Below are 25461 nucleotides of genomic sequence, written 5' to 3'. Positions count from 1 at the left end.
TCTAGGCCGGCCGCTAGGTGGCGAGGCCATTGCGGTCGGCGTAGAATATGCAAATGAATAGTTACGGCAATTCCCGAACGTCCGCGATGCCTGTCGATCTAACTTTACAATGTTTACGTCGAGATACGCCGCGTAAAATTAGGGCTGAGCCCTAGGTGTTCTAAGCCATGTTAAGTATGGCCGTCGTTCCCGCGTCGAAATATAAAAAATCACGTAGTTCGCGTAAGTCGTCCGTGAATGGCGCTGGACGCCATTTACGTTAACGTCTAAACAAATGACGTCCGTGCGACGTCATTTAGCGCAATGCACGTCGGGCAATTTACCCGACGGAGCATGCGCAGTACGTTCGGCGCGGGGACGCGCCTAATTTAAATGGTGCCCGCCCCATTTGAATTGGGCGGGCTTGCGCCGAGCGCATTTACGTTACACCGCCACAAGTTTACAGGTAGGTGCTTTGTGAATCAGGCACTTACGCTGCAAACTTGCGGCGGTGTAACGTAAATGGATTACGTTACGCCGCCGCTGCGTAGCGGAAATGTATGTGAATCTGGCCCATTGTATTTACTTGCTTTAACTTTTATTTATTTTTCTATTCTTCAGTTACTTCCTGGTTTCCATGCCGAGGCAAATGATGTCATACATCCCACGAGGCGTCAGCAGGGGAGGAGAGGCTTTCTCAGCCAAGCACACGCCTGTGTTCTATCAGAATCGGCAACCTGTCAGAAAAGGGGGTACTAATACGAGGAGCGATATCCATCATAGCAGCTGCCAACATAAAAAAGCATTCTCACACAATAACAAAATGTTAAATATAGGGAATTTTAGCAAGCTCCACATTCCCTATATTTACCGTTCTGTCAGCTGTGCATTCGTTCCACCGCTACCAGGTTTTCTCATCTGACAGAACACCGGCAGTCAAAAGGCAGTGGACATCCTACTTCACCCAGCTACATCTTCAATTTCAGAGTAATTTTAGCAATAAAGTGAGCGTATATAAACATAGTATAGTGACATCTGTGATGCTGTTTGGAGGTTTCATTTTGAAAGCCTGATAGTTTAGCGCAGAGTAGTGCGGGGTGTACCAACATGGCCCCCGCCACCTTCCTACTTCTGGCATCCAGCTTCTTTCAAAATGTAACATCAAAACAGTGTCAGTTGGGGGAATGGTGCGCGCCATCATTGGTGCCAGTTGGGGGAATGGTGCGCCATCATTGGTGCCAGTTGGGGGAATGGTGCGCCATCATTGGTGCCAGTTGGGGGAATGGTGCGCCATCATTGGTGCCAGTTGGGGGAATGGTGCGCCATCATTGGTGCCAGTTGGGGGAATGGTGCGCCATCATTGGTGCCAGTTGGGGGAATGGTGCGCCATCATTGGTGCCAGTTGGGGGAATGGTGCGCCATCATTGGTGCCAGTTGGGGGAATGGTGCGCCATCATTGGTGTCAGTTGGTGAAAGAGTGCCCCAAGGGCCAAATAAAGGCAAGCAAGGGGCTGCATTTGGCCTCCAGTCTGCAGTTTGGAGACCACTGGTCTGTGGGGACAGGAAAAGCAGTTACTTACCCAATCCTGTGCTTCAGTCGCAACCTCCCCTACACTCTAGAGGTGGACAATAGTGTAGTGCAGGGGCTATAGACCATGCACTTCACCTGATGCCAGAGGACCTGTGACCATTAGAGCATAGGGGAGAAGAGGCTGTGGGGATCGGTCTTGCAGCTCGAAGAGAGTGTGGGAGCAGGGGATCATTCAGGTAAAACCGTTTTTGTTGCCCTAGCCCTGAACAGCAATCAACCCCTGCAGTGCGGAGGCAGTCTCACTACAAGGGAGCAATTTTATTTTTTCATTGGCGTTCAGCTTTAACAATAGAGAGAAGCGCACAACTTCAGTTGCCCAGATCTCTGAATCTAGTCAATGTTTGCAGTTTTCACCAAAAAAAAAAAAAAATTCTCCTATTATGTAAAGTTTCACCAAATGACTAAAATGCATTGCAGAGGACTGCAGCAGCTTGACTTTAAATGACTTGAATGGTAAAAATATACTGGTAATACAGCCTTACCCCGCTACAAGACTAATTTAGAATTGTTACCTGACACAGTAATGTGAAGCAAGAGAAAACGTTCATTTACTGCATGGTGTATCCGTGTGATTAGAAAGGTTCATAATGGTTTTAATTTGTCTTTATCAAAAAAAGCTAGGAAAGGGGGGACTGCGACTTATGGCCACCAGATGGCAAACCTATCCATTCACATAATTCTCCAGGAAGTGTTCCAAAAACATACAAGAGTAAACCAGAGCAATAAAACGCAACATTATCCTTACTTCCTACTGGTTGTGTAAAACCTTACACCTCAATTCCAAACATATAGAAAAATTCCCCAGATGTGCAATCATTAGAAATATAATTGTCAAAAATAGTGCAAGTGCATTTTTTTTTCATGCGTTGAAGAGCCAAAATGAATGGGCTGCAGAAAAAAACCCTCCTTCTCCTTTCCAGCAGTAGTAATAAATAAAAAAATCACGGAGGTGTGATCAGTACATTTTTCTTCCAGCAGAGGTCAGAATCTCAATTTTGTTCTGTGACTCGATCCTTCCCGTCACAACCCCTCCTTACCAATTTCCTTGTTTCCCCTTCCCATCACAGTCCCCTCTTTATACAAGTGTCAATCTTCCCCTTCACATCAAAGCCCCATAGTGGCTTCATAGTGGGCACTGGCTGGAATGATGCCCAGAAATGCCATCAGTGCCACCCCTCAGTGTCCATCAGTGCCACCTAAGTGCCTATCTATGCCCAGTGCCCATCTGTGCCACCCATAAGTACCCATCAGTGCCACCCATAAGTGCCCAGTGCCGCCTATGAGTGCCCATCAGTGCAGCATACCAGCGCCGCCTATCGGTGCACATCGGTACCACCTCATCGGTGCCCATCAGTGCCGCCATATCAATGCACATAATTGAAGAAGAAAACGTACTTATTTACAAAAAAAAATGTTTTTAGCTGTTGTGCAAAAAATAAAAAAATCGCAGAGGTGATCAAATACCACCAAAAGAAAGCTCTATTTGTGGGAACAAAATTATAAAAAAATTGTTTGGTTACAGTGTAGCATGACCGCGCAATTGTCATTCAAATTGCGACAGTGCTGAAAGTTGGCTTAGGCAGGAAGGTGCGTAAGTGCCTGGTATGGAAGTGGTTAATATTTGAGTACTGTGCCTTTTGTATTAGTCTGTTTGTATGCCTTGTATTAGGGTATTGTGCTTTGTAGACAGCCAAGGTTCTTCCTCTCATTCTCGCTTTAATTACAAGAAAGTATCTTCCTATAGTCACTTCCCCCTATAGAGTATTATGGAAGAATATTAGAAGAACACATCACCATGAAGAAAAGCATGCGCTGCTTCTGCACAGATGCATTCCGTAGTGAACCCCTAAGCTTGTATTCTGTCTCCCCAAGGGTTAACTCCCTTATCTCTTCTAATATGCGCAGAATCTCTCATTCCGCACACACAATATGCCTAACATTTCTCTTCTGTAGGAAAAAAAAAGGCCACAGCAAGAAGTCGTTTTTCACTGAGCAATAATAAAATGCCAGCCTACTCGGCCGGGCTACTGTATTCGCAACTCAATTACTGTAAATCTTCCAATAAACTGGTCACATTTGCAGGTTGCATGCAAAATACATTTGCGGGTCAGTCGGCCTTTCCACTCCGTGCAAAACGTACTTACACAAAGATCTGCGATATGTTGGAAGACAACAATTTTGTTGGGTTAGTCCACCCCGAGTGCAGTTTTCTGTACATACCGATGTGTTATGTCACTTATCAGGAATACGAAATGTTGGATTTACATATTCTTTGTGTGTCTGCTGTACCTGTATGAAAAAGTATCCTGTTATATTTGCATTACTTCCTTTGTGTGAAATCCCTGGTGTCACTGCCAGCCCCTCTGCTTTCCTGTTATAAACTGACCGCACTAGGCATGGGAACACAGCAGGGTCAGTTCTCTAGCTGTGATGGGAGCTCAGCCAATGATCAGACCTCTGTTGACACGCCCCTGCCCTGACAAGCCATTTACTGGGAAGATTAATATACTGCTGTTTCTCCTCCTACAGCTCTCCAAGACCCTTATGCAGCTTAGAACAGAGTATTGATAATGTTCTTTTATATCTATACACAACCATTTTACCTTTATTTTACACTGAATGGGTTGTTTTACAAGGCGAGGGTCCACATATACTTTAACAGTACATTACAACGTTCTGGGATTTTGATAAGTTATGACACAGTGAGTTACTATAGCAGTCCTAGGTCCCCTCAGCTGACCACCTTATCACCAACGAGTGGAATGAGAGCTCCCATGAAACCGACACCCCTGAAAATGTCCCTTTCCCTTTGGAGTTCAGCAGATGATTTCTCAGCTTTACAGCAGCATTCACCAGAACCCTTCTAATAGTCACGTGGGATATAAATTCACTTTGTGTGCATCAAATACCATTGCAAGCCTAGATATTATCCACTTGAAGACCAGATTTTTTTTTTTTTTACAGCACTATTTATTTACAAGATTAAATCTTACCCCCAAACAAGATTACTAATAACCCCAAACCCCAAACATTATACATTTCTTTTTTAGCAGGTACCCTAGGGAATAAAAATGGCGATTGTTGCAATTTTTTAAGTCGCATGATATTTGCGCAAATTCTTTGAAAAAAATAAAAAAATAAAACACAATATATACCCATTTTTTTGGTATAATGTGACAGATGATGTTACGCCAAGTAAATAGATACCCAACATGTCACGCTTTAAAACTGTGCACGCTCGTGGAATGGTGACAAACTACAATACTTAAAAATCTCCATAACTAACGATTTAAAGGGGTTGTAAAGGTTTCATTTTTTTTTTTTTTTTAAACAAACCTACCATACTTACCTCCACTGTGCAGTGCGTTTTGCACAGAGTGGCCCCGATCCTTGATTTCTGGGGTCCCTCGGCAGCTGTCTCGGCTCCTCCCTGCATAAGCGAACCCCCTCTGGGAAGCGCTCTCCCAAGGGGGTTAGCCTGCGGGCGTGCTCCCGTGCCATACAATCGCGTCCATAGGCGCCAATTGTACGACTCGGCCCCACCTCCTGGCGCCCGCATCATTGGATGTGATTGACAGCAGCGGGAGCCAATGGCTACACTGCTATCAATCATCCAATGAAGAGCCGACAAGAGCTGTGGGAAAGCAACACGGGATTGCGCCCAGGGAGATTCGGGGCTCAGGTAAGTAAAATGGGGGCAGGGGGGGGCACAGACTGCAGGGCGTTTTTCACCTTAAAGCGGGAGTTCACCCGAAAAAATTTTTTTAACATTAGATTGAGGCTCATTTTGTGAAGGGGAATCGGTTAGTTTTTTTTAAATCGAAGCTGTACTTACCGTTTTAGAGAGCGATCTTCTCCGCCGCTTCCGGGTATGATCTTCGGGACTGGGCGTTCCTATTTGATTGACAGGCTTCCGACGGTCGCATACATAGCATCACGAGTAGCCGAAAGAAGCCGAACGTCGGTGCGGCTCTATACGGCGCCTGCGCACCGACGTTCGGCTACTTTCGGAAAATCGTGACGCGATGTATGCGACGGTCGGAAGCCTGTCAATCAAATAGGAACGCCCAGTCCCGAAGACCATACCCAGAAGCGGCGGAGAAGATCGCTCTCTAAGGCTGCATTCACACCTCCGCGACAAGTAACGCCGCGTACGCAGCGTATTTTGCCGTGATTCGTGCAACTTTTTTTTTTTTTAACAAATCTTTCCCATTGATTTCTATGGCCGAACGCCAATGCCGCCTGAAAAAAAGGGTCCGGGACTTGTTTTCAGGCGGCAGGCGTACGGCGTCTACGAGATGTGAACCATCTCATAGACAGCAATGGGAATTCGCCCCTCCAGCGTATGGAGCGTCGGGCGTTTTGTCGCCAAGGTGTGAATGGAGCCTTAAACGGTAAGTACTGCTTCGATTTTAAAAAAAACTACCCGATTCCCCTTGACAAAATGAGCCTCAATCTAATGTTAAAAAAAAAGGTTTTAGGGTGAACCTCCACTTTAATGATGCATTAAGGTGAAAAAACACGAAGCTTTACAACCCCTTTAAATGCCTTTACAGATTACCTATTTAGAGTTACAGAGGAGGTCTAGGGCTAGACATTTTGCTCTTGCGATACCTCACGTGTGGTGCGAATGTGTGCATTCATATGCGTGCGTTTGTTTCTGCACGCGAGCATGGAGGGATGGGTAGGTTCAGCCATAACGGTAAACCACATGCAACCTGCAATGTATTACATATTTTTATATATATATATATATATATATATATATATATATATATATATATATATATATATATATATATATATATATATATATATATATATATATATATATACACACACACACACGATACATTGCGCTGCCGCAACTTACACGGGCAAGTGCTGTATTCTGAAAGCACTTGCTCCATAAGTTGCGGCGGCGTAGCGTAAATCGGCCGGCGTAAGCCCGCCTAATTCAAATGTGGAGGGGGCGTGTTTTATGTTAAACTACTGTGACCTGACGTGATTGACGTTTTTGCGGAAGGGTGCATGCGCCGTCCATGGAATTTCCCAGTGTGCATTGCTCCAAAATACGCCGCCAGGACGTAGTGACGTAAATGACATCCAGCCCCATTCACGGACGACTTACGCAAACGACGTAACTTTTTCAAATTTTGACGCAGGAACGACGGCCATACTTAACATTGGCTGCGCCTCATAGACCCAGGGGCAACTTTACGCCGGGAAAAGCCGAACGTAGACATCGTAACTTTACTGCGTCGGACGCGCGTATGTTCGGGAATTCGTGTATCTAGCTAATTTGCATACTCCACGCGGAATTCGACGGAAGCGCTACCTAGCAGTCGAAAAAAAATTGCAGTTAAGATCCAACGGCGTAAGAGACCTGTCAGATCTAATGGATATCTATGCGTAACTGATTCTATAAATCAGGCGCATAGATACGACCGGCCGGACTCAGAGATACGACGGCGTATCTGGAGATACGCCGTTGTATCTCCTCTGAGAATCTGGCCCAATACACAGTTTAAAGTGACACTTCCCAGGTTTAGATATTATTTACAGCTGATCAATGTTACATAACAGGTCCTCTTTAAAAGGCATTCTATTCCCATTCTTCAGCCACATTAACCCCACTCTGGACATGTGCCAGCTTTTTATATTGCCAGAGGAATGGGACGCCTATCCCGTGCAATAATAAGATATTTCTAAAACTAAACTTTCAATGGCGCCATTAGTCAAGAAGTCAGAGGCAGTGAAATCTGAAGCGTTTTGTGGCGTTACAAACGACTGGAGGAAAAAGGAAAAGACATTTATGGTGCTAAAATATTCCTCAACCATATAAAACATTAAAAAAGAAAATCACACAAGGAGAGGCTCCAGTCATGGAAGGCTAATTTATCAGCATGTTAAAAGTACATGAAGAATCGGGCTCAAGGTCTGAAGCTGGAGATCGGCTGATTTAAATCCTTTAGGCAGGACCGGTAATAAAGCAAACATGTGCCTGTTTATATCTGCCAAAACTAGTAAGAGCCGTGCTTTATAAAGGAATAAACAGCCCGCTGTGGTCCACAAAAACCTATAAACCTCAGCCCAAGAGCTGACATTAAAGCCGAACTCCAGGGAAACCGGGATCTTCGGCTTGAATATCGGTCATTGTGTTATTTGCATGGAGTGTGAAAGTTCTCCCTGTGCTTGCACAGGCTTTCTTCGGATACTCGCCCACCCAACATATCGCACAGTAAGTGGCAGCCAATCAATTAGGGGCACAGAGGCAGCACCCCCATTTCCATGCGTACGGCCCCTGATCTACAAAGATTCTAGTCGTGATTTATTTTTTGACTATTTTGAGGCACGTGATTAGAGCTCAAGGCTCTAATAGGCTTCAAAAAAGGGTGGGCTCGGGGTGTAGAGCACTGTGCTCCGAGCCCACCCAGTTGTGTTACAATAGCGAATAAATATTCGGTATTGTCTTATTAATTCTCCTCCGAGACCAAATCAGGAAGCATGTCTTGAGACCGCCCCCCCGCACAAAAAAAATAAAAAATAGCCGCCACTTATTTTAAATGAAAGTGGAAAGAAATTAAAGTGGAAAAAAAGCCTGACATTAAAAGAGAAGTACAGCTAAAGCTTGTTTGGTTGTACTTCTCCTGGGGATCACAGAAGTGCAGTTCCTTCTGAGCTCCCGTGACATTTTCAGCAGACAACGAGTTGAAGCCCGCTGTCAGCTGATGTCGCAGAGCCGGTCCAGGCTGGGGAAAGATTACAAGCATAATGGTCAGGATCCATCAAGGAGCTTGGACTGGTATCTGGCTCAGCAGTGTCTTAGCAAATCGCCGAGTCAGAGCCAGCTGCTCCTACCCTCTAAACAGGAGACCATCTTTACAGAAAATCTGTAAGGTGAGCTTACACTGGACCCCATCCCCCCCAGTCCCGATATACCTGAAGCCAGCGATCACCCGCTAGGAGACATCGTGTCGCTCCTTCATTGGTCCAGGGGATTTGAAATCCCTGTGGCTTTCTCCCTTCTCCCCTGCTGACAGGATGGGCAAGGCGGGTTCTGATAGGGTCACATGGATGGCGCCAGCCAATTTGAATGCTTCCTATACGTACCGTTACAGTGCATTTTTAGGAAATTAAGTCGCGTGGGATTTAAAAATCCTCAAATCGGTGACCCGATGTCTCTTAGCAGGTGATCGCTGCCTTCAGGTACAGCGGGAGCGGAGGGGGTACAGTGCAAGTTCACCTTACAGATTTTCTTTAAAGCTGCATTCACACCAAGGACTTTTGCAGGCGCTATAAGACGCTAAAAATAGCAACTGCAAAGCGCCTTGAAAGAGCCTCTCCTTTTCACTCCAATGTGAAAGCCCCAACAGTGCATTCACACTGAACAGTGCGCTGGCAGGATGGTAAGTCCTACTAGTCGCATCTTTGCAGTGCTATAGGCGCGGTGTATACACCCATGAATGGGCAGCACCGCTGGCAAAACGACGCTTTGCGGGTGGTTTTAACCACCGCAAAAAAAGACAGTAAAGAATCACTAAAAAGAGCGGCGCTTTACTGCCGACGCCTTGGTGTGAAAAGTAGCCTAAGCTTTGATAAAAAAAAAATAAAAAATGTGGAAGCGGCACAGCTGCACTAGATTTTGCACTCTACCGTTTTAGTAAATCAACCCATTTGAGGCACAAGCTTGCAGTGTCCAGTGATCACCAAGAAACCCTGAGCAGATCTAAACTCTGTTCCCTGTATTCAGAACTCCCCCCCCCCTCAAATAGGCGCAGGAACTCCCCACTTCTGAGTCACTCCTACTCCGCCCCCTACTCACCTCCGAGGACCATCCCTCATCTCTGTCCCCTACTCACCTCCGAGCACCATCTCTCGTCTTCCGTCCCCTACTCACCTCTGAGCACTATCTCTCGTCTCCGCCCCTACTCACCTCCGAGCACCATCCCTCGTCTCCACCCCCTACTCACCTCCGAGCACCATCCCTCGTCTTCGCCTCCTACTCACATCCGAGCACCATCTCCCGTCTCCGCCCCTACTCACCTCCGAGCACCATCCCTCGTCTCCGCCCCCTACTCACCTCCGAACACCATCCCTCGTCTCCGCCCCCTACTCACCTCCGAACACCATCCCTCGTCTCCGCCCCCTACTCACCTCCGAGCACCATCTCTCGTCTCCGCCCCCTACTCACCTCCGAGCACCATCCCTCGTGTCCACCCCCTACTCACCTCCGAGCACCATCTCTCGTGTCCACCCCCTACTCACCTCCGAGCACCATCTCTCGTGTCCACCCCCTACTCACCATCCCTCGTCTCCACCCCCTACTCACCTCCGAGCACCATCCCTCGTCTCCACCCCCTACTCAACTCCGAGCACCATCCTTCGTCTCCGCCCCCCACTCACCTCCGAGCACCATCTCTCGTCTCCACCCCCTACTCACCATCCCTCGTCTCCACCCCCTACTCAACTCCGAGCACCATCTCTCGTCTCCGCCCCCTACTCACCCCCGAGCACATCCCTTGGTTACACCCCACCCACCTCTCAGTACTGCCCTTTAAGAGAGAGCAGAACAAAAGTATTTTGTGGTTGTAAAAAATTTGTATGGAATTTAAGGATAACCAAAAAAACAAAAAAAAATAGATCCTCTGCACCCAGCAACAATAGATCCCCCAGCAATAGCAGTCCTCACCCCAGCAATAATAGATTCCCCCAACAATATACTTCTTCAGCAACAATGGGTCCCCCTCAGCAACAATATTCCCCACCCCAGCAATAATAGATCCCCCTAGACAATATACTTCACCAGTAACAGATCCTTCTCAGCAACACTATACCCCACCCCAGAAAATGTAGATACCCCTCAGCAACAGTAGACCCCCCATCTATGCAACAATATACCCCCCCCCCCCCCCAACAGTAAACCCCTATCCCAGCAACTGTGGACAAGCCCCAGCAATTGTGGACAAGCCCCAGCAATTGTGGACAAGCCCCAGCAACTGTGGACAAGCCCCAGCAACTGTGGACAAGCCCCAGAAACTATGGATAGTTTCCAATTTACAAGCCAACCTCAATGCTCTGCCTAATTGGGCGACTAAGTGGCAGATGAGGTTTAATGTTGATAAATGTAAAGTTATGCACTTGGGGGCTAAGAATATGTATGCATCATACATACTAGGGGGGAGTACAACTGGGGGGATCTGTAGTGGAGAAGGATCTGGGGGTTTTAGTTGATAATAAGCTTAATAATAACATGCAATGCCAAGCTGCGGTTTCCAAAGCGAGCAAAGTCCTTTCTTGTATAAAGAGAGGTATGGACTCCAGAGAGAGAGAGATATCATTTTGCCCCTGTACAAATTAGTAAGACCTCATCTGGAATATGCAGTTCAGTTTTGGGCCCAAGTTCTCAAAAAGGATATCGGAGAACTGGAGAAAGTGCAGAGAAGGGCAACCAAACTGATAAGAGGAATGGAGGAGCTCAGCTATGAGGAAAGATTAGAAGAACTAAATGTATTCACTCTCCTGAGAAGAGGAGAATAAGGGGGGATATGATCAACATGTACAAATATATAAGGGGTCCATATAGTGAACTTGGTGTTGAGTTATTCACTTTACGGTCAACCCTGAGGACAAGGGGGCACTCTCTACGTCTAGAGGAAAAGAGATTTCATCCCCAAATACGGAAAGGTTTCTTCACAGTAAGAGCTGTGAAAATGTGGAACAGACTCCCTCCAGAGGTGGTTCTGGCCAGCTCAGTAGATTGCTTTAAGAAAGGCCTGGATTCTTTCCTAAATGTACAGAATATAACTGAGTACTAACATTTATAGGTATAGTTGATCCAGGGTAAATCCGATTGCCTCTTGGGGGATCAGGAAGGAATTTTTTCCCCTGCTGCAGCAAATTGGATTATGCTCTGCTGGGGTTTTTTGCCTTCCTCTGGATCAACTGTGGGTATGGAGTTAGGTGTATGGGATTGCATTGTGTTTTTTATTTTGTTTGTTTATTTTTTTTATTTTTATTTTTGTGGTTGAACTGGATGGACTTGTGTCTTTTTTCAACCTGACTAACTATGTAACTATGATAACCCCCAGAAACTATGGATAACTCCCCACACAAAAATAAATTCCTACCAGCATCAATAGACCCTACAACAAACCCCAGTACCCCTTGCTATTACAGTACATACCATGCTGGAGGGGCAGGAACTGCATTCCCGCTGAAAAAACCCTACCTGTATTAATTTCAAAGATTAATTTTTAGCTACAAGCGGTGTGCAAAAAAACAAGGGCTTAGAATACCGACAATATGAATATTTATATATTTCTATGTACAGGCAAACAGCTCTCGATGCAATAAACTGGATTATGTTTAGCAGAGCACAACATGATCAAATGTTTGAAGTGTATGTCAAGGAAAAAGGCAAAAAACAAACAAATAAAACAGAGTACATATCGGGAAGACAAAGCACATTTCCACATGTTTTTATCCCTTTAAAAAAAAAATACCCATCACTTGTGTCGCTGGTCCTTCCATTGTCTTTTGCTGAACTACTCCAAAACTTCCACACTCTAAGATCTCTATAGCAAAGGCAGATTATTTTGTAGTCCAAGATAAGAACTAAGGCCCTGTACACACGATCAGACAAAACTGATGAAAACGGACTGAAGTTCAGTTTCATCGGTCCAAACCGACCGTGTGTGGGCCTAATCGGTCAGTCATCCTTCGATCCAAAAATTTAGAACTTGCTTTAAAATTCAACCGATGGACGCTTAACCAATTAGGTCAAAACCGATGGTTAGTACGCAAAAGCATCGGTTCCAAACCCGCGCATGCTCAGAATCAAGTCGACGCATGCTTGGAAGCATTGAACTTAATTTTTCTCTGCACGTCGTCGTGTTTTACGTCACCGCATTGGACTCGATCGGTTTTTGAACTGATGGTGTTTAGGCACATCAGACCATCAGTCTGCTTCATCGGTTAACTGATGAAAACGGTCTCATCGGATAGACAGACCGTGTGTACGCGGCCTAAGAAGGGCTTTTTGAGATAACAGAGGAGTTGTGCAGAAGAAAACTCAGAAATTCTGACAAGAATATTTTCTTCTTTTTGTTTTGTTTTTTGCTCTTACCAAACAGATATTAAAAATGCTTCCAATTGTATATTAAACAAAATAAAAGCTGTTCATTGTTCGGGTTTATAGACACTTTAAATGTAAACATTTGTGATACGAAGGCTCCCCCTGGTGGTTATTATGCATATCTTACAGGAGTACATACTATGTTTTGGTCCTGAAAAAGCTGTAACTGAATACTTTAAAGAGGAGGTCCAGCCTGGGTGAAAAAAAATAAAAAAAATGTCAGCAGCTACAAATACTGCAGCTGCTGACTTAATATTAGGGCACTTACCTGTCCAGAGAGCCCGAGATGTTAGCACCCCAGCCGATCTTTGGATCGGCTCCTGGGTGCTGCCTCCGCCATTCCTGGTAAGGGAACCGAGCAGTGAAGCCTTACAGCCAGGGCTGCTGTTAGAAATTACGTGGCCCCGTACAGCCTACCTGGCAGGCGCCTCCACCCTCAAATAATTATATATATATATTTATTTCACAAAATCACAATAAATATACTAAAATCATTCTTAGCGGACACAGATAACAGAGAAGCTGTGTGAATTATTCCTTGTTTAAATAGTTTTCAACATTTTTGAACAAAAACATTTTATTATTATTTTTTTTTTTTTTTAAATAAAAAAGAGATTTTTAATACAGCTTACCTGTAAAATCTTTTTCTTGGAGTACATCACGGGACACAGAGCGGCATTCATTACTATATGGGTTATATGGAGTACCTTCAGGTGTAGACACTGGCAATCTTCAAACAGGAAATGCCCCTCCCTATATAACCCCCTCCCATAGGAGGAGTACCTCAGTTTTGTAGCAAGCAGTATGCCTCCCAAAATGGTCCTCAAAAGAGGGGTGGGAGCTCTGTGTCCCGTGATGTACTCCAAGAAAAAGATTTTACAGGTAAGCTGCATTAAAAATCTCTTTTTCTTTATCGTTACATCACGGGACACAGAGCGGCATTCATTACTATATGGGATGTCCCAAAGCAATGCTTACAATGAGGGGAGGGAGAACATCTCCAAGACAAAAGGATTTAATTTAGAGATATACTCAAATCATAATAAATCCAACTTATTTGAGAAAAATAATCTTAAATTTTAAATTTAACTCAAAAAAAGAGGAGCCCCCGGAATCCGAGGGTCTCAAACTGCAGCCTGCAGCACTGCCTGCCCGAAGGCAGTATCAGTATTCCTTCTTACGTCCAACTTGTAGAATTTTGTAAATGTGTGGACAGAAGACCAGGTTGCCGCCTTGCAAACTTGAGCCATAGAGATCTGGTGGTGCGCTGCCCAGGAGGCGCCCATGGCTCTAGTAGAATGAGCCCTTAATGATACTGGAGGAGGCAACCCTTTCAAGCCGTAGGCCTGAGTGATCAATTGCTTAATCCACCTAGAAATGGTGGACTTTGCAGCTGCCTGCCCCTTCTTGGGCCCATCCGGTAGAATAAACAGGACATCTGTTTTCCGGATCTTCTCTGTAGCTTTAAGATAGGCCTTCATGGCCCTGACAATATCCAAGGTATGCAGCAACCCTTCCTTTCTGGAAGTAGGTTTAGGGAAGAAGGATGGTAATACCAAATCCTGGTTCAAATGAAAACTGGATATGACCTTCGGTAAGAAGGAAGGATGAGGGCGGAGAACGACCTTGTCCTTATGAAATATAAGATATGGTTCCTTACAGGATAAGGCTGCCAGTTCCGAAACTCTTCTTGCGGAAACTATGGCAACCAAAAACACCAACTTCCTTGTCAGTAGAACCAAAGGAACTTCAGCCAACGGCTCAAACGGTTGTTTCTGTAAACTCGACAGAACAAGATTTAAATCCCACGGACAAAGCGGGGATTTAACTGGAGGTTTAATACGCAAGACCCCTTGAAGGAAGGTCTTAACCAGCGAGTGGGTGGCCAGTGGCCGCTGAAACCACACTGACAGGGCAGAAATCTGTCCTTTGATTGTGCTTAATGCCAATCCTTTATCCACTCCTAGCTGGAGAAAACTTAAAACTCTATCTATGGTGAACTTGCGAGGAAGCCATAGCTTGGACTCGCACCAGCCTATATAGGCCTTCCAGACCCTGTGATAAATCACCCTAGAGACCGGTTTCCTGGCTCTGATTAGGGTAGAGATTACCTTCTGAGACAGACCTCTACCCCTGAGAATCAAGGATTCAGCTTCCAGGCCGTCAAATTTAGATGCCGTAAGGCAGGGTGGAGGATCGGACCTTGCGATAGCAGGTCTGGCCTTAGAGGCAGAGTCCAAGGGTTTCCCACTACCATCCTTAGGATTAGTGAGTACCAAGCCCTTCTGGGCCATGCTGGAGCTACCAGGATAACTGGTATGTGCTCCACCCGGATCCTGCGCAGCAGGCGGGGTAGTAACTGGAGCGGGGGAAACGCATAAAGAAGCTTGAACTGATGCCAAGGGCAAACCAGAGCATCGGTTCCGCAGGCCATCGGATCCCTTGAGCGGGACATAAACCTGTCTAGCTTCTTGTTGAGTCTCGATGCCATGATATCCACGTCCGGCACTCCCCATCTTTGGCAGAGTGCTTGAAAGACTTGTGGATGCAGAGACCATTCCCCCGGCCATAGAGTCTGGCGGCTTAAGAAGTCCGCCTGAAAGTTGTCCACTCCGGGAATGAATACTGCCGATATGCAGGGCACATGAGCCTCTGCCCATAAGAGAATCAAGCTCACTTCTCTCTGAGCGGCCTGACTCCTGGTCCCCCCTTGGTGATTTATGTATGCCACTGCCGTGGCATTGTCTGATTGAATTCTCACCGGGAGCCCCTGCAATTTCGACGTCCAAGCCCTGAGGGCTAGTCGAACAGCTCTGAGCTCCAAGATGTTGATGGGTAAAAGCTTCTCTGGCTTTGCCCAAATACCTTGGCGAGTGGAACCATCCACAATCGCTCCCCAGCCCGTCAGGCTGGCGTCTGTGGTCACTATCTTCCAAGCCACTGGGCTGAAAGATTTTCCCTTCAGTAGATTCTGAGGGTCTAACCACCAACACAGACTTTGCCGGACTCTTGATGAGAGAGGCAACGGGATATCCAAGGCCTGTGGCCCTCTGCTCCATGCTGACAGGATGGCTGCCTGCAGGATGCGAGTGTGGCTCTGGGCGTATGGCACCGCCTCGAAAGTAGCCACCATCTTGCCTAGTAATCTCATACATAGGCGAATAGTCGGTTTTTTCTTGCTTAGAACCAGTAGGATTAATTCCTTGATGGCTTTGACCTTCCTCAGAGGTAGGAACACCCCTTGTTGTTCCGTGTCTAATCTCATGCCGAGATATTCCAACTGCCTTGTGGGCTGGAATGTTGACTTTTCTTGATTTAGGACCCAGCCGAACCTCTCGAGGTATTGGACCGTGAGGGCCACTGCTCGTTCCAAGCCGGGAGATGAGTGGTCTATGACTAGGAGGTCGTCCAGGTATGCTAGGATCGTGACCCCTTGGATCCTTAGCTTGGCTAGGATTGGAGCTAGAACCTTCGTGAACACCCGGGGGGCCGTAGCCAACCCGAAGGGAAGCGCCACGAATTGGAAATGACGCGAAGCCACCATAAAGCGTAGATATCTTTGATGTGGCTGATAAATTGGAACATGAAGGTAGGCATCCTTTATGTCTATGGACGCCATGAAGTCGTCCTTTTGGAGTGTGGCAGCTGCTGACCGCACGGATTCCATCCGAAATGAGCGGACCTTTAAGTATGCATTTACCATCTTTAGGTCCAAAATTGGCCTGACATCTCCATTGGGCTTTAGGATGATGAATAGGTTGGAGTAGAAACCCAGCCCCTGTTCCAGGACTGGTACCTCTACTATTACTTCCTGGGAAAGTAGATGATCTAGAGCCGACCTTAATGCGGCTCTTTTCTCCAGATCGTTTGGAATCCTCGACTCCTGGAAATGAGGAGGAGGAAACCTTAGGAACTCTAGCTTGTAGCCTGTGGCCACGGAAGACCGTACCCACTCGTCGGGAATGTTGGCTTCCCAAATCTCCGAAAAGAGTCGCAGCCTTCCCCCCACCTTCGTGGGTGGGGGCGCCCCTTCATGAGGTAGACTTGGGGGCTGGTTTTGCTGGCTTGCGAAACCACTGCCTCTTGCCCCTAACAGCCTGTCCTCGTGATCTGCTGTTGAAGCCGAAGTTTGTTCTTGCAGGAGGCCGTCGATACTGCTTGGCATTAGAGGGCCCCTGCCCAGGGGAGGACTGTCGTTTAAACGCAGGTCCCTGAACCCTCTTCTTAGTTGGCAAGAGAGTACTCTTGCCGCTTGAAATGGTCTGAATGTATTTATCTAAGTCCTCTCCGAAGAGCCGTCCTCCATGGAAGGGAAACCCTGCCAGGAGCTTCTTGCATGGGGGCTCAGCCTCCCAGCTTTTTAACCATAATAGTCTTCTCATATGGATAAGGGATAATGATAAACGTGACGCTTGTTGGATAGAATCCTTGATTGCGTCTACCGTAAAACATATGGCCTTAGGGACATCCGAAAATTCTTCTGCCTGCTCGGCAGGAATAAGTTCAAGCATTTGCTTAAATTGATCCGATAAAGCTTGAGCGACTCCAATCGCAGCCACGGCTGGCTGTACTACTGCCCCTGCAGAAGTGAAGGAGTTCTTAAGTAGGGCTTCCAAGCGTCTATCAACTGGATCTTTGAAAACCTGTACGTTTTCTACAGGACATGTTAACGATTTGTTAACACATGAGATGGCTGCGTCTACTGCAGGAGAAGCCCATCTCTTGGAAAACTTTTCTTCCATAGGATATAAGACAGAAAATTTCTTAGGTGGAAAGAAAACCTTGTCTGGTTTGTTCCACTCTTGGAACAAGACTTCCTCCAATAGAGGATGGATCGGAAACACAGCACTGCTTTGAGGCGCCCTCAGTGAGCCCAAAGCTGAAACCGTGGATACCTGGAGATCTGGTACAGGTAGGTTGAATGCCTTATGGACCAAGTCCGTCAAGCCCTGAATCCACCAGCTCTCCCTCAGGGAGACTGCCCCAGACTCCTCTGTATCCGGATCTTCGATCCCTGAACCTACCTGGTCTCTGTCCAAGAGGTCCAATTCCCCAGAGGAAAGGACCTCCTCTTCCGAGGGTCCGCGCACGGGTGACGGAGATCTATTCCGCTTACTACCCCGCATGGCTGCGGCTATCATTTCTCCCATGCTTCTCCGCATCTCATTTAAAGAGGCGAGTAACACCTCCTCCGTGACCACCTTAGGGTTGGGTTGACTCGCGTCAGCTCTAGCCCCAGACCCCGATGGCCCAAAGGCTCCCTGTGGGGAAAGCAGCGGCATAGCTCTATCCGAGACCTCAGATTCTGCGGGGGAATCCCCACCTTTTGTACCCTCTGCTCTTGATGCCATGGTACAATACCGAGGTACACCTGCTACTTATTGGTACCTGGGACTTATAATAGTTAAATGCCCAAACACCTGTTTGGGGAATAAAAAATGTTTCCTCTACCCTAGATGACACCTTCTTTTTTTTTTTTTTCAAAGAAAAACTTTTCTTCTTTTTTTTTTTTTTTTTTTCAATCTAGGCAAGAAAAAACATTCTATCCCCCTGAGTAGTATTGCCAAAGAAAAGACTATGAGATGGAAAAGAAAACCAGCCTATTCCTAGGCTAAACCACAATCTTCTGAAGACTGTAGTATTCTTTCTGGCCACTGTGTGTCCTCAGCGCCCCGTGCTTCACTCCAGTCCTTCCTCCCTTAAGCCAGAGAAATGAATGAGCTGTGGCATCTAAGGAAGGGCCGCCCCTTCCTTTAAACCACTGACCCGCCCTTCCCCCCCAGCTAAAACGGCGCCAAATGCGTCTATAACACGTGCACGCGCACCGCGCGCGCGCCCGCCGACGGGGGGGGGGGGTTGGGAGGAAGGGCCTCTCTGTTCCTGCAGCCGCAGGCCTGGAGCACACGAGGAGGTCAGCGTTTTGCCTGCCTTGCAGGCATGAGGGAGAGGACTGGATAGAGCATCGCCTGGAGGCTTGCAGGTAAGCATAGCTCTCTGACACACACATACACTTGTACATAAAAGGCCCCACTCACAGCTTTTGCAACACTACCAGGGAGGTCACTTTTTATGGGGCAATATAACATATAGAGCCATCCTATCTTCATGATATGTGACTGGTTTGCCAGATGCAATGCATAACCTTTAGGCATGTCCCCTGTGACCTCCCAGAAAAAACTTGCTAAGAGCCAAGCCCCGCAGGTTTTTTCCCCTTACTTACCTGCTCCATGCCGCAGGACTTTGCCAAGCAAGAGGTCCAATCTTCCCCCATCTCCGTGGGGATGTCTAGACCTTCAGGCCCTGGGAACCTTCTTCTTCCATGAAGGATCCACTGTCCTGGGCCCATACAGCACCCTGGCAAACAGAAAACATTAGGCGCCCCAAAGGTTTTCCAAGTTCTGGGCCCAGGGTCCAGCTCTCTTAAAAAGAAAGCATTATGGGCTATACCCCAAGGGTTTGGGGTCCGGTTACTGACCACTTTAGCGCGCAGGCTTTTTTGGACAGAACCGGTAGCTCACCTAATCCCAAGGATGCGGAGGCAAGCTAAACCATGACTAACACCTAAGACACTGGCGTAAAAACTGAGGTACTCCTCCTATGGGAGGGGGTTATATAGGGAGGGGCATTTCCTGTTTGAAGATTGCCAGTGTCTACACCTGAAGGTACTCCATATAACCCATATAGTAATGAATGCCGCTCTGTGTCCCGTGATGTAACGATAAAGAAACAATGATTTTATGTTACAATTTTACAAATTATTTTTACACAATTTTCTATTTTTTTTTTACAAGGGAATAAAACAATATAGGGTTATTTTTTTTTTTAAGGGACAAGGAAGTCAGCAGTTGTGTCTCCGTCTCTCCCTGCAACAGCTAAAAGTCGGCGGGAGGATTTTCAACTGCTGCCGAGAGCCGCACAAGGCATCCTGTAATTGGCCCTCCTTCCCTCTGGTGTTTGGACCCCCTACAGGAGTACTGGTGGTCCACCCCTATCAGCGGCCCTGCTTACAGCTTCACTGCTGTTTCCTCACTGCGCATGTGCAAAGTGTGCTGCACTTTCTAATTGGCCCGGTGGCAGGGGAAGGGGGAGAGGGGGCCGAACTTCCATTCAGATCGGCTCGCAGCCCGTCTTCTGAAAGTAGGGAAGGGGATCTGTCAAAAATGGGTCCCCATTCCCCTGTGAAAGGTGCCAAATGTGACACCGGAGGGGGGGAGGAAGCATATAAGCGGAGGTTACACTTTTGGGTGGACCTCTGCTTTAAATTGAAATATATAAAGTGATTGTAAACCCTTCCGTATACCTAGTGAAGTGACTGACCTCAGCTAATAGACACAGAGATGAAAAGAATCTTCCTACATAAGTTGTACCCAACATTTCAAACACTTAATATTCCCGATAAGTGCCTGTTGTACCCTGTACTTGTATGACAAATTCTCCTGTTCTCTTTGTATTGCTTCCCTTGTGTGAAATCCCCAGTTCCTCTGCATTCCTATACAAAAAACTGACTACACTAGGCAGAAGAACACAGCTTGATTAATGATGTTCTAGGGAACTCAGCCTGCTCTGCTCCAATGATCAGACTTGTCCTGACAGGGCCCCCCCCCCATTCACTGGGAAGATCAGTGTGCTGCTGTTTCTTCTCCCCAGCTCATATGCACCTGAGAATAGAGGATATGTGATTACTTATTTGTTTTAACTATTAAATCTAAAGTAAGTGAGGAAACTTACATATACACAATATTACCAATATACAAGTATTGGGACGCCTGCTTTTAGACGCACATGAACTTTATTGGCATCCCAGTCTTAGCCCGTAGGGTTCAATATTGAGTTGGCCCACCCTTTGCAGCTATAACAGCTTCAACTCTTCTGGGAAGGCCGTCCACAAGGTTTAGGAGTGTGTCTATAGGAATGTTTGACCATTCTTCCAGAAGAGCATTTGTGAGGTCACTCACTGATGTGGACGAGAAGGCCTGGCTCGCAGTCTCCACTCTCATTCCAAAGGTGTTCCATCGAGTTGAGGTCAGGACTCTGTGCAGGTTTAGGAGTGTGTCTATGGGAATGTTTGACCATTCTTCTAGAAGGGCATTTGTGAGATTAGGCACTGATGTGGACGAGAAGGCCTGGCTCGCAGTCTCCACTCTAATTCGTCCCAAAGGTGTTCTATCGGGTTGAGGTCAGGACTCTGTGCAGGCCAGTCAAGTTCCTCCACCCCAAACTCGCTCATCTATTTCTTTATGGATCTTGCTTTGTGCACTGGTCCAAATCATTTGGTGCAGAGGGGATTATGATGTTACTATAATCTTTTTATATGAACTATAAACTGAAGGACTTCTAAATAAATGGTTGTGGAACGAATCATTTGTGTTTCCATTATTTCTTATGGGGAAATTTGCTTTGATATACAAGTGCTTTGGATTACAAGCATGTTTCTGGAACAAATTATGCTTGTAATCCAAGGTTTTACTGTAGTATCCTTGATGCTGAGAAAAGATAATTATGGGCCACTTTCGGAGTGATTTGTATTTCAGACTACGTTAACCTGCAGCCAAAACCTTGGTGGAGGTGGATGGATGAGGGTGTGATGAGAAGGTGAGGTTAACAGGCTCTGTAACCAGCAGGAAGGATGGGAGAGGAGTGGATTGGTTGGGAACTTCTGTAAGCTGGGTTGGAGGGGTACAGTGAGAGGAGGAGGGTGAAGTAGCTGTTGAGGCAATTTGATTGAGAGAGGGGGATTTAGTGGGGGAGGGGGGGGTGACATGGTATGGTATGGTATGCACAGTGCTGCTAAAATGCAGGTCCGGCGTTCTAAGCGTTTTCTACTTCTTAGGTGCTAAAGCAGCGATACTGTGCTACTTTCTGCAAGATGCCTGGATGGAAGGACGCCAACAAATTTGCAGAGCTGTCAGCATATCTCTGTTCAGTAGCACAGTGAACGGGCTCCAGCAGCTAAACCACACCAGGCACATGGAACGCCTATCCTACACTTAAGTAGCACATTGTAAGGAAGGAGATCACTACACATTTCTGTATGGTGGTATGGGACAGGCTATGAGCAATGCCGGATCAGGGTGAGGAGCAATGTGGAGAAGAAAGTAAGACTGAAACCTCAGTGGCTGCCTGTGTGTTAGAGATAAGCTGCAGTGAAGGTGAGCCAAGAACCAGTGCAATACTATGACACTGCAGGTTATGTGTATGGGGGGGGGGGGGGGCTGCCAACAATTGCTGTCCCTGCTGCATCTACTGATCCGCTTGATGGTATAGAATGGACAAGGCTCTAGCACAGCAGCAGGCAAAGGAGGGGGAGGCATGGCGTTCAGCATATAGTCTGGGTAGCAGTGGGATCTGTTTTTCCACTGGGGGGAAATGAAAAGGAGGGACTTATAACACAATGTTACCCCAATGGCATAACGGGGGGGGGGGGGGGGGGGGCTATGCTAGGAGAATTGGGGGGGGGGGTGCGCCAGGAGGGGGGATTTGGTGGGAGACTTGTGCTAGAAGGGGGAATTTGGGGAGTGCCTTTTGTATTTGCAGGGAGAAGAGTTGCAATCTAAGATCACTAAACTCTGCCGCACAGATTACATTTTAGGACTTCGTCACACTGAGTGCAGCGAGGTAATGTGCAAAATCGCACATTTTCCTGTAAAGCACAACAATGTGCTACCTTCATCTTAATGACACCCCCCACACACATTGAACAAATGCGTGTATGTTTGCGCTTATTAAAAATGCGACGTTTTAAAAAAAAAAACAAAAAAAAAAAAACACGTGATCGAACGCACCGCCTGGTGTGAATGAGCCCTCAGACTGTGCACGGTTCTTAAGTGTGCCTTGACTAAATAAAAAATGGTTGAAAAACACTGGTGAAGAATATAGAGGGCCACTGTTTGATAATACTGTAGTAAAAATGCATTACCCACATTTTACACTAGGGGGTGCACCAAGCTAAGTAACAGAGTTTGCTGCATTGCTTTACTGCATACACAGACTGATTTTACCGTTGTGGGTTTAGTAACACCTCAACTTGTAATTTAAAGCAGAGTTTCACCCAAAAGCGGAACTTCCGCTTAATCCACTCCTCGCCCCCATGTAATTTTTTTTGGGGGGGGGAGTGGGGGCTTCAGGAGGAGTGGGACTTCCTGTCCCACTTCCTCCTTCCGCCGAGGATCTGCTAAGGCGAATAGTCTAATCATCTTTCTGCAGCCCCTCCCTGTAGGCGATCGCCTGGGACACGTGACAGGTCCCAGGCGATCGTCTGTCCAATTGAATGGCGCAGCCCCGCTCGCGCATGTGCAGTGGGTGCCTGGCCGTGACGGCTTTCGGCCGGGTACCCACCCACTGCCCACACTTGGAATGAAGACGCCGGCCGGAGAGGGGGTGGAGAGGAGCGGAGCCCCGGCCGGCACATCGCTGGAACGTGGAGCAGGTGAGTGTATGTTTATTAAAAGTCAGCAGCTACATTTTTTGTAGCTGCTGACTTTTAATAAACACAAAAAATGACTGGAACATCCCTTTAAGCAAAGTAGAACAAAAACTGAAAATCTTCTACGTCACCCAGATATCTTGTTTCATTCGAAACGCAACTGATTTTTTCAATTACTCTGAAAACGTATTTTATATCCATTATATATATTTTCTATTCTCTATTGTGAATAAAATATGAGTTCATGAGATTTGCAAATCATTGCATTCTGTTTTTATGTAGATTTATGTCTCAATATATTTGGAATTGGGGGTTGTAAGATATTGCCACCATGTTCTATCGTAAAAATACCTTTTCTCAGTTGTCTCAGGATGGGTTTTCAGTTTCACTCCACTGTCGGTGATTTCCACTTTCCGGACACTGCCGAAGAAGTCAGTGATGAGAACGGACTGCGGGTCCCTCTGGAAGAGGTCGGTGCGATGGCCCGGGGTGGACACACACAGGCTCTTAGGGCACACCTGGAACTGAAAACAGAAATAGAAACGTTTAACTCCACCCTAGCCACTTAAGCCCCGGACCAATATGCAGCCTAAAGACCCAAGGTGTTTTTACAGTTCGGGACTGCGTCGCTTTAACAGACAATTGCGCGGTCGTGCGACGTGGCTCCCAAACAAAATTGGCGTCCTTTTTCCCCCCACAAATAGAGCTTTCTTTTGGTGGTATTTGATCACATCTGCGGTTTTTAGTTTTTGCGCTATAAACAAAAATAGAGCGACAATTTTGAAAAAAATGCAATATTTTTTACTTTTTGCTGTAATAAATATCCCCCAAAAACATATATAAAAACATTTTTTTTCCTCAGTTTAGGCCGATACGTATTCTTCTACCTATTTTTAGTAAAAAAAATCGCAATAAGCGTTTATCGATTGGTTTGCGCAAAATTTATAGTGTTTACAAAATAGGGGATAGTTTTATTGCATTTTTATTAATTTTTTTTTTTTTACTACTAATGGCGGCGATCAGCAATTTTTTTCGTGACTGCGACATTATGGCGGACACTTCGGACAATTTTGACACATTTTTGGGACCATTGTCATTTTCACAGCAAAAAATGCATTTAAATTGCATTCTTTATTGTGAAAATGACAGTTGCAGTTTGGGAGTTAACCACAGGTGGCGCTGTAGGAGTTAGGGTGCACCTAGTATGTGTTTACAACTGTTTGGGGGTGTGGCTGTAGGAATGACGTCATCGATCGTGTCTTCCCTATAAAGGGAATGACGCGATCGATGCGCCGCCATAGTGAAGGACAGGGAAGCCGTGTTTACATACGGCTCTCCCCGTTCTTCAGCTCCGGGGAGCGATCGCGACGGCGCGGCTATAAACAAATAGCCGCGCCGTGGTCCCGGATCGCTCCCCGAGCGGACCCGACCTTCGCATGTAGCGGGGGGGGTCCCGATCGGACCCCCCACCCGCTAATAGGCGAGGACGTACGTGTACGCCCATGTGCCTGTACGTGCCATATTGTGGACGTATATGTACATGCGGGGGTCGGGAACTGGCTAGAGATTCCGCTCAGAATTCTCCCAATGGTGGTAAATGTGTGAGAAATTAGCCCTGAGCTTGACAAATTAGAGAGTCATGCCAACAAATGTTCAACTCCATGAGAAAGGACGTTTTAAGAAACCATTAACCTCAAAGAAAAACAACAATCACTAAAGGAACACTACAGACTTACCAAAATAAAGTTTAAGGGTCGGTTCACACCACATCTATTTCGAATGCTTTCCTGCATGTGATTTTTAATGCGGGTTTTTTTTGCCATTGAAAACCATATAACCTACTTTCCATGCATTTTTAATGCAGACATAAAAAAATGGAATGCATGCATCACCCCGTCAAATCCCCTTGAAGCAATATCGGTAATATCGGGTACGTTTGTGCCCGATACCATACTTCAAAAAAAGTGAATATCGGCTGCCGATAATCAGCCTCACCAATTAATCGGTCGATCCCTAGTACATACACTGCTTTTAATTCTAAAACTTGCTTGAAAATGGCAGCCTAATCTCCCCTGCTCGCAGACCCCCACAAGTACTGTGTCAGGGTTGTGGGGAAGAGGCCCCTTTCCTCATCTCTTTAAAGTGATTGTAAAGTCTCGTTCAAAAACAAAAAACACACAAAACAAAAAAAGGGATTTTTATAAACAGCTTACCTGTAAAATCCTTTTCTCGTAGTACATCACGGGACACAGAGCGGCATAGTAATTACTATGTGGGTTATAGAGTCTACCTTCAGGTGATGGACACTGGCACTCTCAGACAGGAAGTTCC

General features: G+C 46.4%; 1 protein-coding gene across 2 annotated transcripts in view; it reads right to left on the bottom strand.

The window, feature by feature from the left end:
• PIGK (phosphatidylinositol glycan anchor biosynthesis class K) overlaps nt 1-25461 on the bottom strand; it is a 195895-nt gene that overhangs the window by 101148 nt on the left and 69286 nt on the right. For both annotated transcript variants that reach the window (XM_040360668.1, XM_040360667.1), the window contains exon 9: nt 23482-23654. In XM_040360668.1, coding sequence (XP_040216602.1) covers nt 23482-23654 — 173 coding nt within the window. The remainder of the gene's footprint in view (nt 1-23481; nt 23655-25461) is intronic.

This window comes from Rana temporaria, chromosome 7 (assembly GCF_905171775.1).
Source record: "Rana temporaria chromosome 7, aRanTem1.1, whole genome shotgun sequence".
Taxonomy (NCBI): domain Eukaryota; kingdom Metazoa; phylum Chordata; class Amphibia; order Anura; family Ranidae; genus Rana; species Rana temporaria.
Note: the sequence above shows the minus strand (reverse complement) of the source record. Positions and strands in the feature narration are given on the sequence as shown.